The sequence below is a fragment of the Cydia strobilella genome, chromosome 19 (genome assembly GCF_947568885.1).
Source record: "Cydia strobilella chromosome 19, ilCydStro3.1, whole genome shotgun sequence".
Classification (NCBI taxonomy): domain Eukaryota; kingdom Metazoa; phylum Arthropoda; class Insecta; order Lepidoptera; family Tortricidae; genus Cydia; species Cydia strobilella.
The window spans coordinates 4,486,254-4,500,857 of record NC_086059.1 but is presented as its reverse complement, the minus strand read 5'-3'; the positions used below and the strand labels follow the sequence as shown (position 1 = coordinate 4,500,857).

Sequence of the window (14,604 nt, the reverse complement as noted above, 5' to 3'; positions counted from 1 at the left end):
ATACCTGGAACAGGGGCTCATGGTAATTGTTCCATGACTTCTAGATGTTTAGTGCTTACGACGGCACCAGCGACGCGGTGTCATTCGACTTGGTCATGCATCTGTGGATAGGATACCTGAACAGGGGCTCATGGTGAGTGTTTCACAACTTATTTAGATTAAAGTAATATTTGTAAAACTTGACAATTTAAAAGTGCTTGTTGCTAGGCCTATTTGAATAAAGAATAATTTGACTTGACTTTAAACTACTTATACTGTTCCAAGCCTTCTGATATATTAACGACTACATGACCATCGTGTTGGCATCAACCTAATCGTGCGGGCGCGGACGTAATATCTGAAACAGGGACTCATATTAAGAGTTCCACGAGTTATACTGCTCCATCACCCTAGTAAAGTTACGCTACAGATGAATTACCTATATGTAGCAGTGGAACTGATCGTGTAACTATGAAAGGAATATCTGGAACTGTTCTTGTTAGGTGTTCCACAAGTTATATTGTTCCATCTCTTCCGGCAAGGTTTCGCTGGAGATGAACTGTGATCGCGCTTAACTTGGTATGCACTGCACATATCCCGACCGTAGCTGCATACTATGCGACTTCAGATACCAGGTCGTGCAGTCTGGATACTTGATTAACGACAATGGTATTTGCACCGTAGTGTTAGTAGTTGTTTATAGCTAATTTCTGTGTTGACTTCACTTACCAACTCCTCGTTTACTTATTAATGGTATGAATTTAAGCAGTTTTGTATAATAATCACCTACGATAATGTTATACGATATCTCGCCCCAAGTCGTACAATAAACATCCATGTAAATGGACCTTTACCTTTACAGTCCCAACCGAACGTGATGTCGACGTGTAGACGAAACAGGTGACGCAAATGACTCCAGTAATTTACATTCCGACCTACCATAACCTCGTCCCTTGTACGTGATTTCCACAAAATATACTTTTAGGTTTATTTTGATTAAAGAAAATATAAAGTTATTTGAGTTCTTTTTACAGAGTAAATAAATTAGAAATAGTTGAATGTAACCCTGAAAACAATCAATAGAAAAGGTTGACGTATGTGCACGTACCGATCTCTTAAATAAATTCTACGACAAATCGGTGCCAACTATATTTCGTCAACTATAATGTGTTTGTGTGTCAATTTTCGGTACCACCTAAGTTTGTAGTATATGTAGTTGTAGTTAAATTTAAGTGTAAAGTTTCAGATTTATTATCCACCTACTAATACTAATTGCATAATCTGAGGTAACAGTTGACTTTTTCTTTTTTTAGGTGTATGATTCCAAGAAATTAGCCAAGCATTATTTAACGTCGCGCCCGTTCCTGTTGGACATCGTCTCGCTGACACCCCTGGATCTGCTGCAGCTTAAAATTGGTGTCAACCCTATCATTCGATTTCCTAGATTTTTTAAGGTAAGCTAAAACGAACATTTGGGTTATTAAATAGAAATAAAAAACATTTCTTGTCGCAGTAAAAAAAAACAGTACACTCATACATAGTTTTTAAAAAGTGGTCACTCCTGTGGACAACCATACCTTAGGAAAGGGTAGGGTTAAATCAGGAAATCAGGATTCATAACTTTCCCTTTATTTTGGGAATATTTATAGGAAAGACATGACAAACAGTTATGTCGATATTTTATTTTGGCAAAAAAGTTCTAGGCCTTGACGTTTTATTTAACATTGTAAATGTTGTATAATTTAGAAAGGAATAGTTTAGTTCTACGGTTCAACTGGTAGAGCCATAGCATTTTTATTTAAATACATTGTAACCAAATAAGTGCCCAATAAAATGAATGAACTAAATAGAAAAATAATCCGTAGTTTCTATGCAAATTTTAATTAAACTCAAATCCAATTTCTTACTCGGTTTACACAAATGTGGCCAATAAGCAGGGATTTAAAACGGGGGAGCGCCATGAATCGCCATAATGGTGCGTATAAATCGAGACCATTTCGCGAATGGGCCTGTCTCGCGGTCCTTAAGACTTCGCTCAATAACTGGTGGATAAACGAGAGTAATTTGAATTTTCACTGACGCCATCATTTGTGTTTTCAATGTCAATGTTGCGCTTGGAGTTATTATACGAGTCGGAAATAAATGAGGAACATGTTAACGCACAAGCTGAGTCCCGACCCTATTGTCGCACTTAGCATTTATATGTTAACTATAATTCTAAATGTCATATATATACATATATAGTTAGTTCCTACTTGTATATGTACTTGTATAATACTGCTGTAACTTAAGCTTATAGTACCTACTACTGTTTTTTTTTACTGCGTAAATGACTTTTTTATTTATTTATTTAATATTATTATTATTTTTACAAGGGGGCAAAGTTGTTATTTAACCTCTCGTGCTAATATTGATACCCGAGCAAGCGAAAGATTCCATAAATGTAGCGAGCGGATCGAAAAGTGGAATCTTAAGGTTTCAAGACACGAGGGTTAAACAAACTTTGCTACCGAGTGAAACACAACTTCACCACACCAACGCTAGAAAAATACTAACTGTAAAACCTTCCAATCAAATCATAAATAACGCTATTAAATACCTATGAATCATTTAAAGGTCAATTCTCCCAGCCAACATGCAGAAACAACTCAATATTTTACATGCAACCAGTTTTCCACTCTTGTGAATAAAATGCAACTTTCTCGTCAGTTTTTGAAGAATAAAGAGAGCCTTTACGAGGTGGTGTTGTTAAAAATATAATTATGTAGTTGAAGAGCAAAAGGAATACCAAATCTGAATGTAGCTTCTAAACTCACACGCATTGTCGTCTTCTACGACTGCTACGAGGTAATAGCGTAGCAGCTTTTGCACTATGCGGAAACTTTTTCGTAGCACTTTGATACAATGACAGCAAAATGAGCTGATAATAATGATTAATATTTATTAAACAATGCGTGTAGTCGTAATATTGACTTAAGACAAAAAACTTATAAGTAGCACATAGCACATATATAACCACGATCTTAAAACGTTGAAGTAAAAAACGATTTCAAGATTAATAAAATTAAAAGTCTTAATTTAATTACTCTTGAAATCGTTTCGAGCTTTCATTAAAAACAGTTTATAGTGGATAATAAAATGGAGAAATGTTAATGCATTTCCTTCGGTGAAATGGTATCTATTATTAGTAATTTAAATTGTTCAAGTGAACTACTTTCTTCAAGGCAGCTACTAAGGTTTTATAGTTATACCTACTTCATTATTTTGACCGTCAAAGAACTTCACTTTAACATTATGGGTGTGGTAATGATAATGAACTTGTTTAGTTTAGTGGTGAGGCACTAACTTCTGACTTATTATGTGCTCACACTGTCACAGAAATATGCAAGCATGTTTGGTGAGCTATATTTTTTTAACTTTCACTTACGAGTATAATATGGTCATTTCCCATTCCGATGGTTGTTGCCGCTGCCACAAATGTCAAAAATTTTGCCATTTGCGTCAGTAATGTCGCGCTGCAATACTGTTGCAGTAATTCGGGTGCAGTCTGAATCCGAACGGTACCTATACTGTTGGTCCAGGGAGAATGCTAAAAGAGCGATAAGAATGGACTGCACATATCGCTGCCCCAATATTACAGGGTTCTATGTTACATTTTCAAGATATTTGAAATTCGACTTAATGTCACTATGATAAAGTTCAAATTTCAGTTCGATAAAAGTGAAACATAGAACCCTGTAGTATTGGGGCAGCGATGTGTTAACATATGTTTCCTTAGGCACGTATAAATCTTACTCTACCTCGTGCGAAACATAATGTTGGTCATTATTCAGACCTGGCAACTACAGACGTTGAGCAAAACTAATGATATATTGTACAGCCATTAGTGAACATACCTTATGTCGCTGCTAAATGATAATAGTATACAATGGATGAAAATTATAATTACACCTAACAATATATACCTGGTGAAATCGAATTTTAAACTACCTACACTACCGCTCATAACTATTTAGGAACTCGTAATTTTTTCCATACACTTGTATACAAAATCTACTTTCAGAATTATACCGCTAAGTCGCAGTCGGCTCCCAGTTTTTTGTGCAGTTTACTTTTTTAATTTAACAGACATATCAAGCTTCAAAATGATGTGCAGAATATTCGTGTACATTGCCTATTTACCAAATGGCAAGCGTAAAAAAATCCATAAATCGTTTTCAAGTACAAAATCGTTTTATTTTGTATGAACTAGTACATAAGGGTTTTTAAATCGTTGCATAAACTGGAAATTTTAAAGGACGTCTTTGGCAACAATTTGAGGCTCAATATATTTACCTAAATAAAAGTTCAATCCAACATGTAAGAGAGTCATTTGCCTGCGATCGAACAGTATGATTTTGAAAATATTTTTTGTATACAATTGTATGGTGAAAATTGCGGGTGCCTAAATACTTTTGAACGGTAGTGTATAAGTACTTACTTTATTTTAGGTACATTGCAAGTTAAATAAAAGCTTGTAATGATATTGATGTATTTTTGTTATCATTGATTGGACAAGTACAAGCGAAATGTACCCGCGAATAACTAAATGACTCATTTAAATTACATTTTGGTGTCAAACGTACATTCGAATTGGCCTCTATAGCAATCTACGATCTTTCAGATCGCTGCCCCAATATTACAGGGTTCTATGTTTCACTTTTATCGAACTGAAATTTGAACTTTATCATAGTGACATAGTGACATAGTAACTATCTTGAAAATGTAACATAGAACCCTGTAATATTGGGGCAGCGAGATGCAGGAAACAAGGTAGATCAGACCTACTAGCATGATTTGCGTGCTCGCGCGCGTCTCCATACATATATCTAGCGCGACTTCAAGTATGGACTCGCGCAAGAACCCAACTCATGCTAGCCGCTCTGAAACAAATTATATACCTTTAGTAACTCCGATTTATGGTAACTGAATGCTTAAATTGATTACATATCTACAGGTATACAGAGCAGTGAGCTGCTACTACATTGTGGAATCCCGGACGGTGTACCCTAACTTCTGGCGCGTGATCAACCTCATCCACATCCTGCTGATACTGGCGCACTGGTTCGGCTGCTTCTACTTCCTGCTATCTGAGGCTGAGGGTTTCCAGGTATGTGCCTTAATCATCCATCCAATATATTTTAACCCCCGTTCACCGTGGATATTCACTGGCCAGTTGTCTTCACATATGTAGTGCGTGCCTTACTAAACCTTGACATTGGCGGAATCATCGACAATATCGATGGAGCCATAATACTCAAAGATAGATTATTCATAAAACAGCAACCTCTTACAAACCTTTGTAAAATTTAGTCTCTTTCTAACAAACAGATTATCAACGGTTTGTTAAATTTGACAGACAATGAATAACGCCATTAGGATGCCAGTACCATTAGTTACAAGTGTTCTAACCCGTATGTGGTAATATCTATCCCTTGCAGAATTCATCACACATGCGTGCTCTAAGAGACAACGTTTTAAGATAACGTATAAATATAAATCTAAGAATACCTAATGATATTATATTATTATAAGTATTATAACAATGCTGATCTAATAGGCTTCATGAGATTTATTCTTTGGAAGAGCCAATAAAGTAGGTACAGTCAGCAATACTATTTGCTTAGCACCCCTGCATACATTTAAATATACAAATTATACATTTTGCATAAAACACTAGCACTGTAGGCCAAGCACATGATTGGCGCGACAGTATCTCGCCGCGAGATAGACTGCCCGTCTTTTTCTAACTACATTAATTAAAGAGGGACGGGTAGTCTATCTCGTGACGAGATACTGTCGCGCCAATCATGTGCTAACCCGGCTGGAGTAGCCTAAATGTGACAGCTAAGTGCAGATACTTTGAAATGGTGCATCAAAATAGTACATTTCGATGCTAGTGCGGAAAGTATGTCATTACTTTACGAGTACCGAGATATCTTGCCACGAGCCGTAAAAAAAATTGGAAAAGTAAAAAGCACTAGTTCGCGAATACCAACTTTCCGCACGCTAAACAGCTACGTAAAGTAGCGCTTTTTGAGCAACTGTATTAAAAATATTTTTTCTCTATGTTCGTTTGTAATTGTGTGTCACAAAACTTGAACGCATGTTCATACGCATATATACGCATGAACATTAATAAATAATTTTAATTGAATTGAACTAACACTTAAGTTTCATTCTCACGACTTTAGTTTAATTTTAACGACAGAGCTTAATAGTCTCCACGCAGAAAGTCGTTAACAGAGGTCTTCGTTTGATCCGCACTGAAAACGGCACGTGTAGGTGAGAGTAAAACAGGCAAATTCGAACGTACATTGACATCGGAATGATATCTGAATGATGTCATTCAGAAGCCGCGTAAAGCCAGGAAATTAGGTAGGAAAAAAAATGTGGAACCACGCGAAACTTGCGACGATAAATTTGACGATCGCGGAGGTTTTAGCGTTTTACCTCAATAACTCTTAATAGCGCCCCTTGCACCAAGCCACTAACCCGGGGTTAACCTGTTAAACCGTTATCGCGTCAAATTGTACTGATAACCATGGTAACTCCAGGTTTAACCGGTTAACCACGGGTTAGTGGTTTGGTGCAAGTGGCACTTAAAGTATATGTACTTCTGGATAAAATTTCGGTAGAAAGTCAAATTTCTTGGCTATATCACTAGCTATTTTATACTAAAATTATACTACTATAGTATGCAGGGTAGATATCAATATAAAAAGGACAATTTTGCGTTAGCCACCTCTTCAGTTATCGTGCATTTCGCTCTTTCTTGTCCGTAAATGTATTGGCACGACTGAGACGCACGATAACTAAATGACATCATCCATACTATCCATACTATATATATACTATATACTATACTATATCCATACTAATATTATAAATGCGAAAGTCTGTCTGTCTGTCTTTCTGTCTGTGTGTTCCCTCTTCACGCTTAAACCGCTGAATCGATTTAGATGAAATTCGGCATAGAGATAGGTTGAGTCCATGAGAAAGACATAGGATAGTTTTTATCCCGAAAATCATCTCTTAAGTAAGTAAACAGCGGGGTGGAATTGAGATAATTAATGAAGTGCCTGCTAATTTTTAATGTGTAAATAATTTAATTTTTATAATTTTTGTTTTTGTTTTTGCTATTATTTTTATATTCCCTTTTTTAAACATCTTTTTTCTTGCATTGTATTGTATGGAATAAATGGCTTTCTTCTTCTTCTTCTTCTAATTTGTGTGCATAATATGCTCAAATTGAATGAATGCTATAAGAATTTTTCCAGGCGATATACTTCCTTAAGCTGCTGTTACTAAGTCCACGCAGACGAAGTCGCGGGCAAAAGCTAGTTCAGATATAATTCTGACGCCAGTGTACGTTCAAATTGGCCTGAAAGTAAGTGTCAAACGCGATCGAAGTCAATTGACATTAATATTTTATGGGTAGGGACCCACAAGTCAAATTCCGGGAGCCAAGCCAAAGTAATATAATTTGGTGGAACCTTATCCTTAACAAATATTACATGATATCGTGATATTACTGTTTTTACTATAAATAAATGAGCACTAGGAAATGTTGAACTCTTTTTGAACTCATTTCCGCTAAGTTATATTTAAAGTAGGAACATTACGTCAATGAAAATGTAATAGTTCATTTTAATAATAAATGAATAATAATGAACGTGAATAAAATCAAACCGAGGTTTATTTTTAATGCCACTTAGCTATATTTCATTGTCAATTAAGAATAATAATTATTAAAAATTTTACTCGTTAATTATTTATGAAGACAAGGATAGGTATCATTTTGTATGTTAAATTATACGTTGGTATGGTACCTAACTTATACAATTATAGTAAAATCAAATTATTTTATTAATCGAAATCTACCGAAATAAATGATGTTTATGTTTTGTTAAATATATTGTGTTATTTTTATATGCCTTAGCAACTTAAGGCCTTATGGAAATGAAATGAAATGAAATGAAATGAAATGAAATGAAATGAAATGAAATGAAATGAAATGAAATGAAATGAAATGAAATGAAATGAAATGAAATGAAATGAAATGAAATGAAATGAAATGAAATGAAATGAAATGAAATGAAATGAAATGAAATAAAATGAAATTGAAATGAAATGAAATGAAATGAAATTTATTATTCATAACACACAGTTATAGGTCAATACATAATTAGGCATCATATGACATCTCTTTCAGTTTATAAAAATTATATTTTCTTGTTTTCTTAAAGTACAATTATGTAATTAACAAAATTATAAAGACATTCACCGTCAGTACCTACTTATTTCGCGTACAATAAACGTGCAATTTAAAACCTTCGTTCTTATTTCAATACTAAGTAACATATATTTTTTTACTAAGATTTACAAACAATTATTTACATCAATGCTTACCTAATTTTACGAGTTGTACCTATATGCTTTAGAACAGTGTAATAATCACATAAAGGTGAACTCCTCGTTAATAATTAATCTGTAAAAATGAGCTATAAATATGTGCAAAGTCCACAATATTTAAGTTAGAAATAATTTAAAAAATACACAAATATCAAAATACAGAAATGTGTCTGTCCCAAGAGGAACCGGTGTAAGAAATTCGGCGGACATAATCAAGTTAAGGCCAAATTTGTTATTTGATCAGGACTCGTGAGTCGGAGTTATTATTATCGTACAGAAAGGACAGTACGGACAGAATCAGCCACATCTTGAAGCGTGCTTCTATAAAAACATATTTCAAGCCAATGAAGAAGTTGTCACAATTTCCTGAGGCCTGTAAAATGCAATACCCCTCTACAGATTACAGGAGTGTACAGGCTATTAAACTTATCACGTGTTATGTAAGCTGTTAGTTGGTACTCGAGGATCAGAAGTTCCTGCCAACCCTTTTGGGAAGTGTAATGATAGCTGTGTTTGGTTTGTACGGTAGTGATAAGACTACTATGTATATTTGGTCAAACCAAATTGGCAGTAAATAAGAAAAAAATGTGTATAGTTACACATCTTTTCCTTTTGGGTGCTAGTACTAGTGTAAGACAAAGATAGTATGATTCTCTCCGTCTATGTTTGAAACGAGACAGTCCTTTGACAAACTATAGTTTTTATTATACTGATTATTGTGGTTTCCATAGATATTTAAATAGAAGAGTAAGAATCGCAATACCTACACTGCTTTTGTGATATTGCTAGCATGTCCTCTGGGGGCGACATAAAGTCCCACGCCGGACAGAAACATAAATTCCATCTGAGATCCGTCGCATATAGACCGTACCTGTGGCCTCAATATTTTTATCGGACGTTAAGCGGCAACTGAACTTGAACCGAATCTGGGTGCCTAGCCAAAATGCCAAAATCGTTTGCACTACGAGTGTTACGACAACGAAACGCTTTTTGTCTCTCTATCACTTACATTAGTGCAATAGCGCAAACAATTGGCATCTTGGCTAAACACCCATTGATATTAGGTACTCACTTGAGGAGCAACGCATCTCGCTTCCTTTGTCCATATATTGGCATTGCATCTCTTACTTTACCATCGCAGATAAAAGTAACACAGCCATATCTGCTCAAATACAACGGCAAAGTGCCTTAATCTACTATATTTCTTATCTTTACCTGGTCAATGAGGGGCATAGAAATTTGTTTGCCAGGAAGGTCTCTCTCTGCAGCTGACTGTACATAAGATGAAGCAATAGTCGATTATGGAACATATTCTACCTATTTCAGGTTATTTGATTTATGTTACCGGCGTAAATCCCGTTTTTATTGAAAACCCGTTTTCACTAGTTTAGGGAATGTCGCCCGTATCGCCTTAGTGAACACGCGTTTTAACTGTCATTTTTTAGTAAAACCTAGTGCAAAGTGCCTTGGTGAAAACTATAGGTAGTTCTACTGAAGGCAATTACTGGACGTAAAATATATAACTAAATAAAAACCGGCCAAGTGCGAGTCGGACTCGCGCACGAAGGGTTCCATACCAATACGCAAAAAAAAACGGCAAAAAAATCACGTTTGTTGTATGGGAACCCCGCTTAAATATTTATTTTATCCTGTTTTTATTAGTATTTGTTGTTATAGCGGCAACAGATATACATCATAAGATATAAGGTTAGCTGGAAGAGATCCCTTATAGGGATAAGTTCGCCTTTGTACTTCCATTACTATAATTTATTTTTGTAAACCTGTGTTGTGTAGAATAAAGTGATTAATACTACTACTACTAGATCATCTGTGAAAATTTTAACTGTCTAGCTATCACGGTTCTTAAGATACAGCGTGGTGACAGACAGACGGACAGACGGACAGACGGACAGTGGAGTCTTAGTAATAGGGTTTTTACCCTTTGGGTACGGAACAGTGGAGTCTTAGTAATAGGGTCCCGTTTTTACCCTTTGGGTACGGAACCCTAAAAACTAGCGAAGTTATAAATTACAAATTAAATAAAAAAATTAAAACAGCACCGGCGCGAGCGAAGTTCGAACTCTTGACCTTTCATCGTGGCCTACATACATAATATAAACGTTAAACTTTTCACTTATTCCTGTTATGGGTCACGAAAGCACTAATTGAAATCAATAAATAATAATAAAAAATACAGTCGGCAATAAAATAATAGTTATTTGTTATACAAGGGTGCAAAGTTGTATTTTACCCGCGAGTGTAGAATTGAAACACAAGCAAGCGAAAGGATTCTATAGGTGAACCACGGTTCTAAAATAGAATCCTGAGCGTAGCGAGTGTTTCAACACACGAGAAGTAAAACACATTTGCGCCCGTGTATAACACAAGATACAAGACATTTATTGGTAAAAGTTAATGTTTTACAGGTCAGTAAAATAGGTAGGTACATAGTAGGTACAACATTTCTAGAGTAAGTATTTATGTCACTTAAACTTAATTATTATTAAATAAAACATATTTTGAGCAAAGCAGGTTCGTAAACAGTAGACAATAGGGTCGCATATGGCTTAACAAGTCGTCATTTTAATTTATAAGGTATAAATTTGCTTATACATATTAATTAGGAGATAAATTACTTAGGGTTAGTACACGTTTCAACAAATTCGTCGACGCTGTAGCATGCTAAGTCAGTTAACATTGTTTTAAGATTTCGGTCAAACTTTTTATCCGTTTTAGCTAATTTTATTTCCTCAGGTAGCAAGTTATACAATTTTAGGCCTAAGATCCCAAGTGACTTTCGGGCCTTTGCAAGCCTGCACCGCGGGACGATTAGCCAGTTACTTCTACGGGCCAGGGAATGGGTAGCGTATTGATCCACACAAAACTTTTCACCTCACTATATCGAGAAAAATGCAACATCCACAGGCGTTAGATCATCTTCATCACTGGAATCACTCATTTCTTACGATATTATAACAGAAAACTCTGGAAGTTGTGTATTTTTACGCGAGTCGGTGAGAAAAGTTTTTTAGTAAAAAATTTGTTGACAATGTTGACATTTCTGACGTATGAAATGTCAACGATGCGTTTTGAAATTGCATCGACTCAACTTGTGCCTTCAGAATTATATTTAACATCATTATAAAAAAACAAACGTTTCTTATGGAATTTTAAGGTTTATAACTTAAAATCATTAAATAAAGCTAAATTTGGTATTTTTCATTAGATTCTCAATGAATATCGAACGAATCATTATTATAAACGATTTACGTTTTGTTATCTGTCAAGCAACTTAAACACGCTCCATCCAAGGTCAAATTACTTTCCCCACTAGTGGATAAAACGGGTTTTTCCCCGCTTGTATTGAAGGATAAATGACAACTTTCCGAGCTAGTGAGGGGGAAAAAATAATAATTATTATGGGACAACCTTTGTGATGAACACACAAATTAAATTCCCTTACTTATATGAGCCCGGGACCTGCTTCTTAGGCAGGGTCACTGACGACTAAAAAAAGCTTGTCGTAATTATTTTTTCTCAAGTTAACCTTATTTGGAGTCGATTATTTGTTATACTAAAGGGAAACGGCGGTAACTGCCGTTGATTATCGCGATAATACCAGTGTGGCCGTATGAAAAACGTCGAATTAACCAATTACAGTATATATTTTAACGAGACTGATCATCGTTTTTAGGGTTTCGTACCCAAAGGGTAAAAAACTAAAAACGGGACCCTATTACTAAGACTCCGCTGTCCGTCTGTCCGTTTGTCCGTCTGTCCGTCTGTCTGTCTGTCACCAGGCTGTATCTCATGAACCGTGATAGCTAGACAGGTTGAAATTTTCACAGAGGATGTATTTCTGTTGCCGCTATAATAACAAATTTAATACTAAAAAGTACGGAACCCTCGGTGCGCGAGTCCGACTCGCACTTGGCCGGTTTTTATTCATTTCTTTTTATTTATATAAAGTTACTCAGTGTAAAGGAGTGTTTAAATTGACTGCCGATCTAAATTCGGAATCCAATATTGATGGTAATCAGCTGTAAGTAATGCCTGACGTGGTTAGGTTTGGGGCTGCGGAAAGCGATACGAACGAGGAAACGCTATATTTGTTGGGTTTGGAAACCCTTGTCGATTAATTTTATTATTTACTTTGGAATAATAAAGGTTTCTTTATTACATATAGCAAATTAAACGGCAGTTGAAATAATGTGACTTAAAATGAGCTATATTTCTATGAACTGGTTTATTAATTTAATTTACTTACTTAAGTATTTTACTGACGTAACGTACTTCTCTGTAGGTAGGTACATATAACCAAAAATTAATTATTAAAGTCAGCTCAAGCTAAGCCTGCACAGATTTCGCAGTGACAGAGTGTGTAAATGTCACCATAAGCGTCAAATTCTTATCGAGCTATTTCTAATTAATTGTAAATTGTAAATACCTATATCTAAATTGATCATGCATTGATCTTGGTTATCTGAAATAAATGTATTTTGATCTTGATTTGACTATGAAACTATGATGTTTGTAATGGCACTTTTACGCTTTGTCACGTCACAGTCGGTGCATAGTTAGTTTGGACGGACTCCTAGTCAGTAACAAAATAATTTAATCGTTTAAAAAAAAGATACAGTTTAAAATAGATTATATTGTGTTGTTTCGAATACAATTGCACACTCTACTTGCACTACTCTAATTATTAAATTAAAATGTATTTATGCACATGACTTGTATGTGTATATAATACAAATTACTTATAAGTAATCGTACTGGTAATACCAAGTAATTTATATAAAATACACGTACACGTTTAGTTAAGTAACGTTTCTAACTGTATTTAGTCGGTTTTGGCTCTTTTCTTGCCAATTTTGGCAATTGTGTCAAATTTTCAACTGAAAACTTAACAAAACGGAGCATTTCAATAGAACTGTAGTTAATTCCAGTCTAAATGCATTTGAAACGACATCTTAGCATTTGAATACTGGTCATTAAATGCTATCTCTAATAGGCAGATTCGGATTTCACAATTTGATATGGTTTCTTATTTTGATACGATCTTGAGTCGTATCTACGGGCATCTTACGCATGCCGATAAGTATGAGCGAGATGTTCTATGAGACTCCTGATTGCATTTCATTATTACCAATCAGTTTGAGACGCTTACGCTAATTGGTGCTGCCTGATGATGACTCAAGGTTATATCAAAATGGACCTGGGTATGTCCATAATGGACCTGCCGGCCAATCCAAGGTGACAATCGATATCGCTACGAAAACGAAATGCTTTGTGTCTCTATCACTCTTCCATATTAGTGCGACAGTGACAGTTGCGTTTCGATCGCTTCAGAGCGTAAACGATTGGCATGTTGGCTACACGTCATGGGTATGTCTTTAATGGACCTGGGTTTGTCTTTAAACTACGGCCACCCAACAGAGAGGTAGGGCACAGTGAAATAATCACGAAATAATAATGTCATCTCGATCGAATCTGGAGCAGCCCAACTGGGGAAGTACCATTAGACAAAGCTACAGCCATAATAGCACTACTACTTTGTAGGTGTTACATGAAGTGTTGTGGTTCCTGACGGAGAGTAAGGTTTCCAGTGCTCCCAAGGATGAATCCTTGTAAGCTTGTAAGGTCGGCAACGCGCGTGTTACTCCACTAGAGTTACAAGCGCTGTGGTTGCTTAACATCAGTCAGTCTGCACTCTTATTTGGTAAAATCCATACCATATCATATTGCCTAAGCAGAATCAGCCTAGGGCTTTAATTAATAGTCGTGGGTAATCAGCAATATAATAGACGCTCACAGCCAAGTAATTAACCCGCGTTTAATGATGAGCTTTTATGATGGGGTTTTAAAATGGATTTTATTTAACTACAGGGCAGTTCATATAGGGGCTGAGAAGAGGTAGTGTTAATGTGTGAATTTTTTCAGACATTTCGAAGCCATGATGTTAGCTGAGCAGTAGGCGAGTGGGTTCAGATCATGACTCGTACTAATGAGCTTTTATTAGGGACTTATTTTACGTCATCATAACCCTACTCTAAAATAAGGTACTCATGAGTACTTTTTGTACCGAGACTGACTGAAATAGCTAAGAAACGTTCGTACGTTTCCGTGAAAATACGAAGGAAAATAAATATGCACTTCATCTGTATGCAT

The 14,604-nt window shown here is 35.6% G+C and overlaps 1 protein-coding gene across 1 annotated transcript in view; it reads left to right on the top strand.

Annotated features, from left to right (window-relative positions):
- Positions 1–14,604, top strand: part of LOC134750287 (uncharacterized) — a 196,504-nt gene that overhangs the window by 155,833 nt on the left and 26,067 nt on the right. Inside the window, exons 7-8 of the mRNA XM_063685448.1 lie at positions 1,293–1,433; positions 4,976–5,128. Of these exons, the coding sequence (XP_063541518.1) occupies positions 1,293–1,433; positions 4,976–5,128 (294 nt within the window). The remainder of the gene's footprint in view (positions 1–1,292; positions 1,434–4,975; positions 5,129–14,604) is intronic.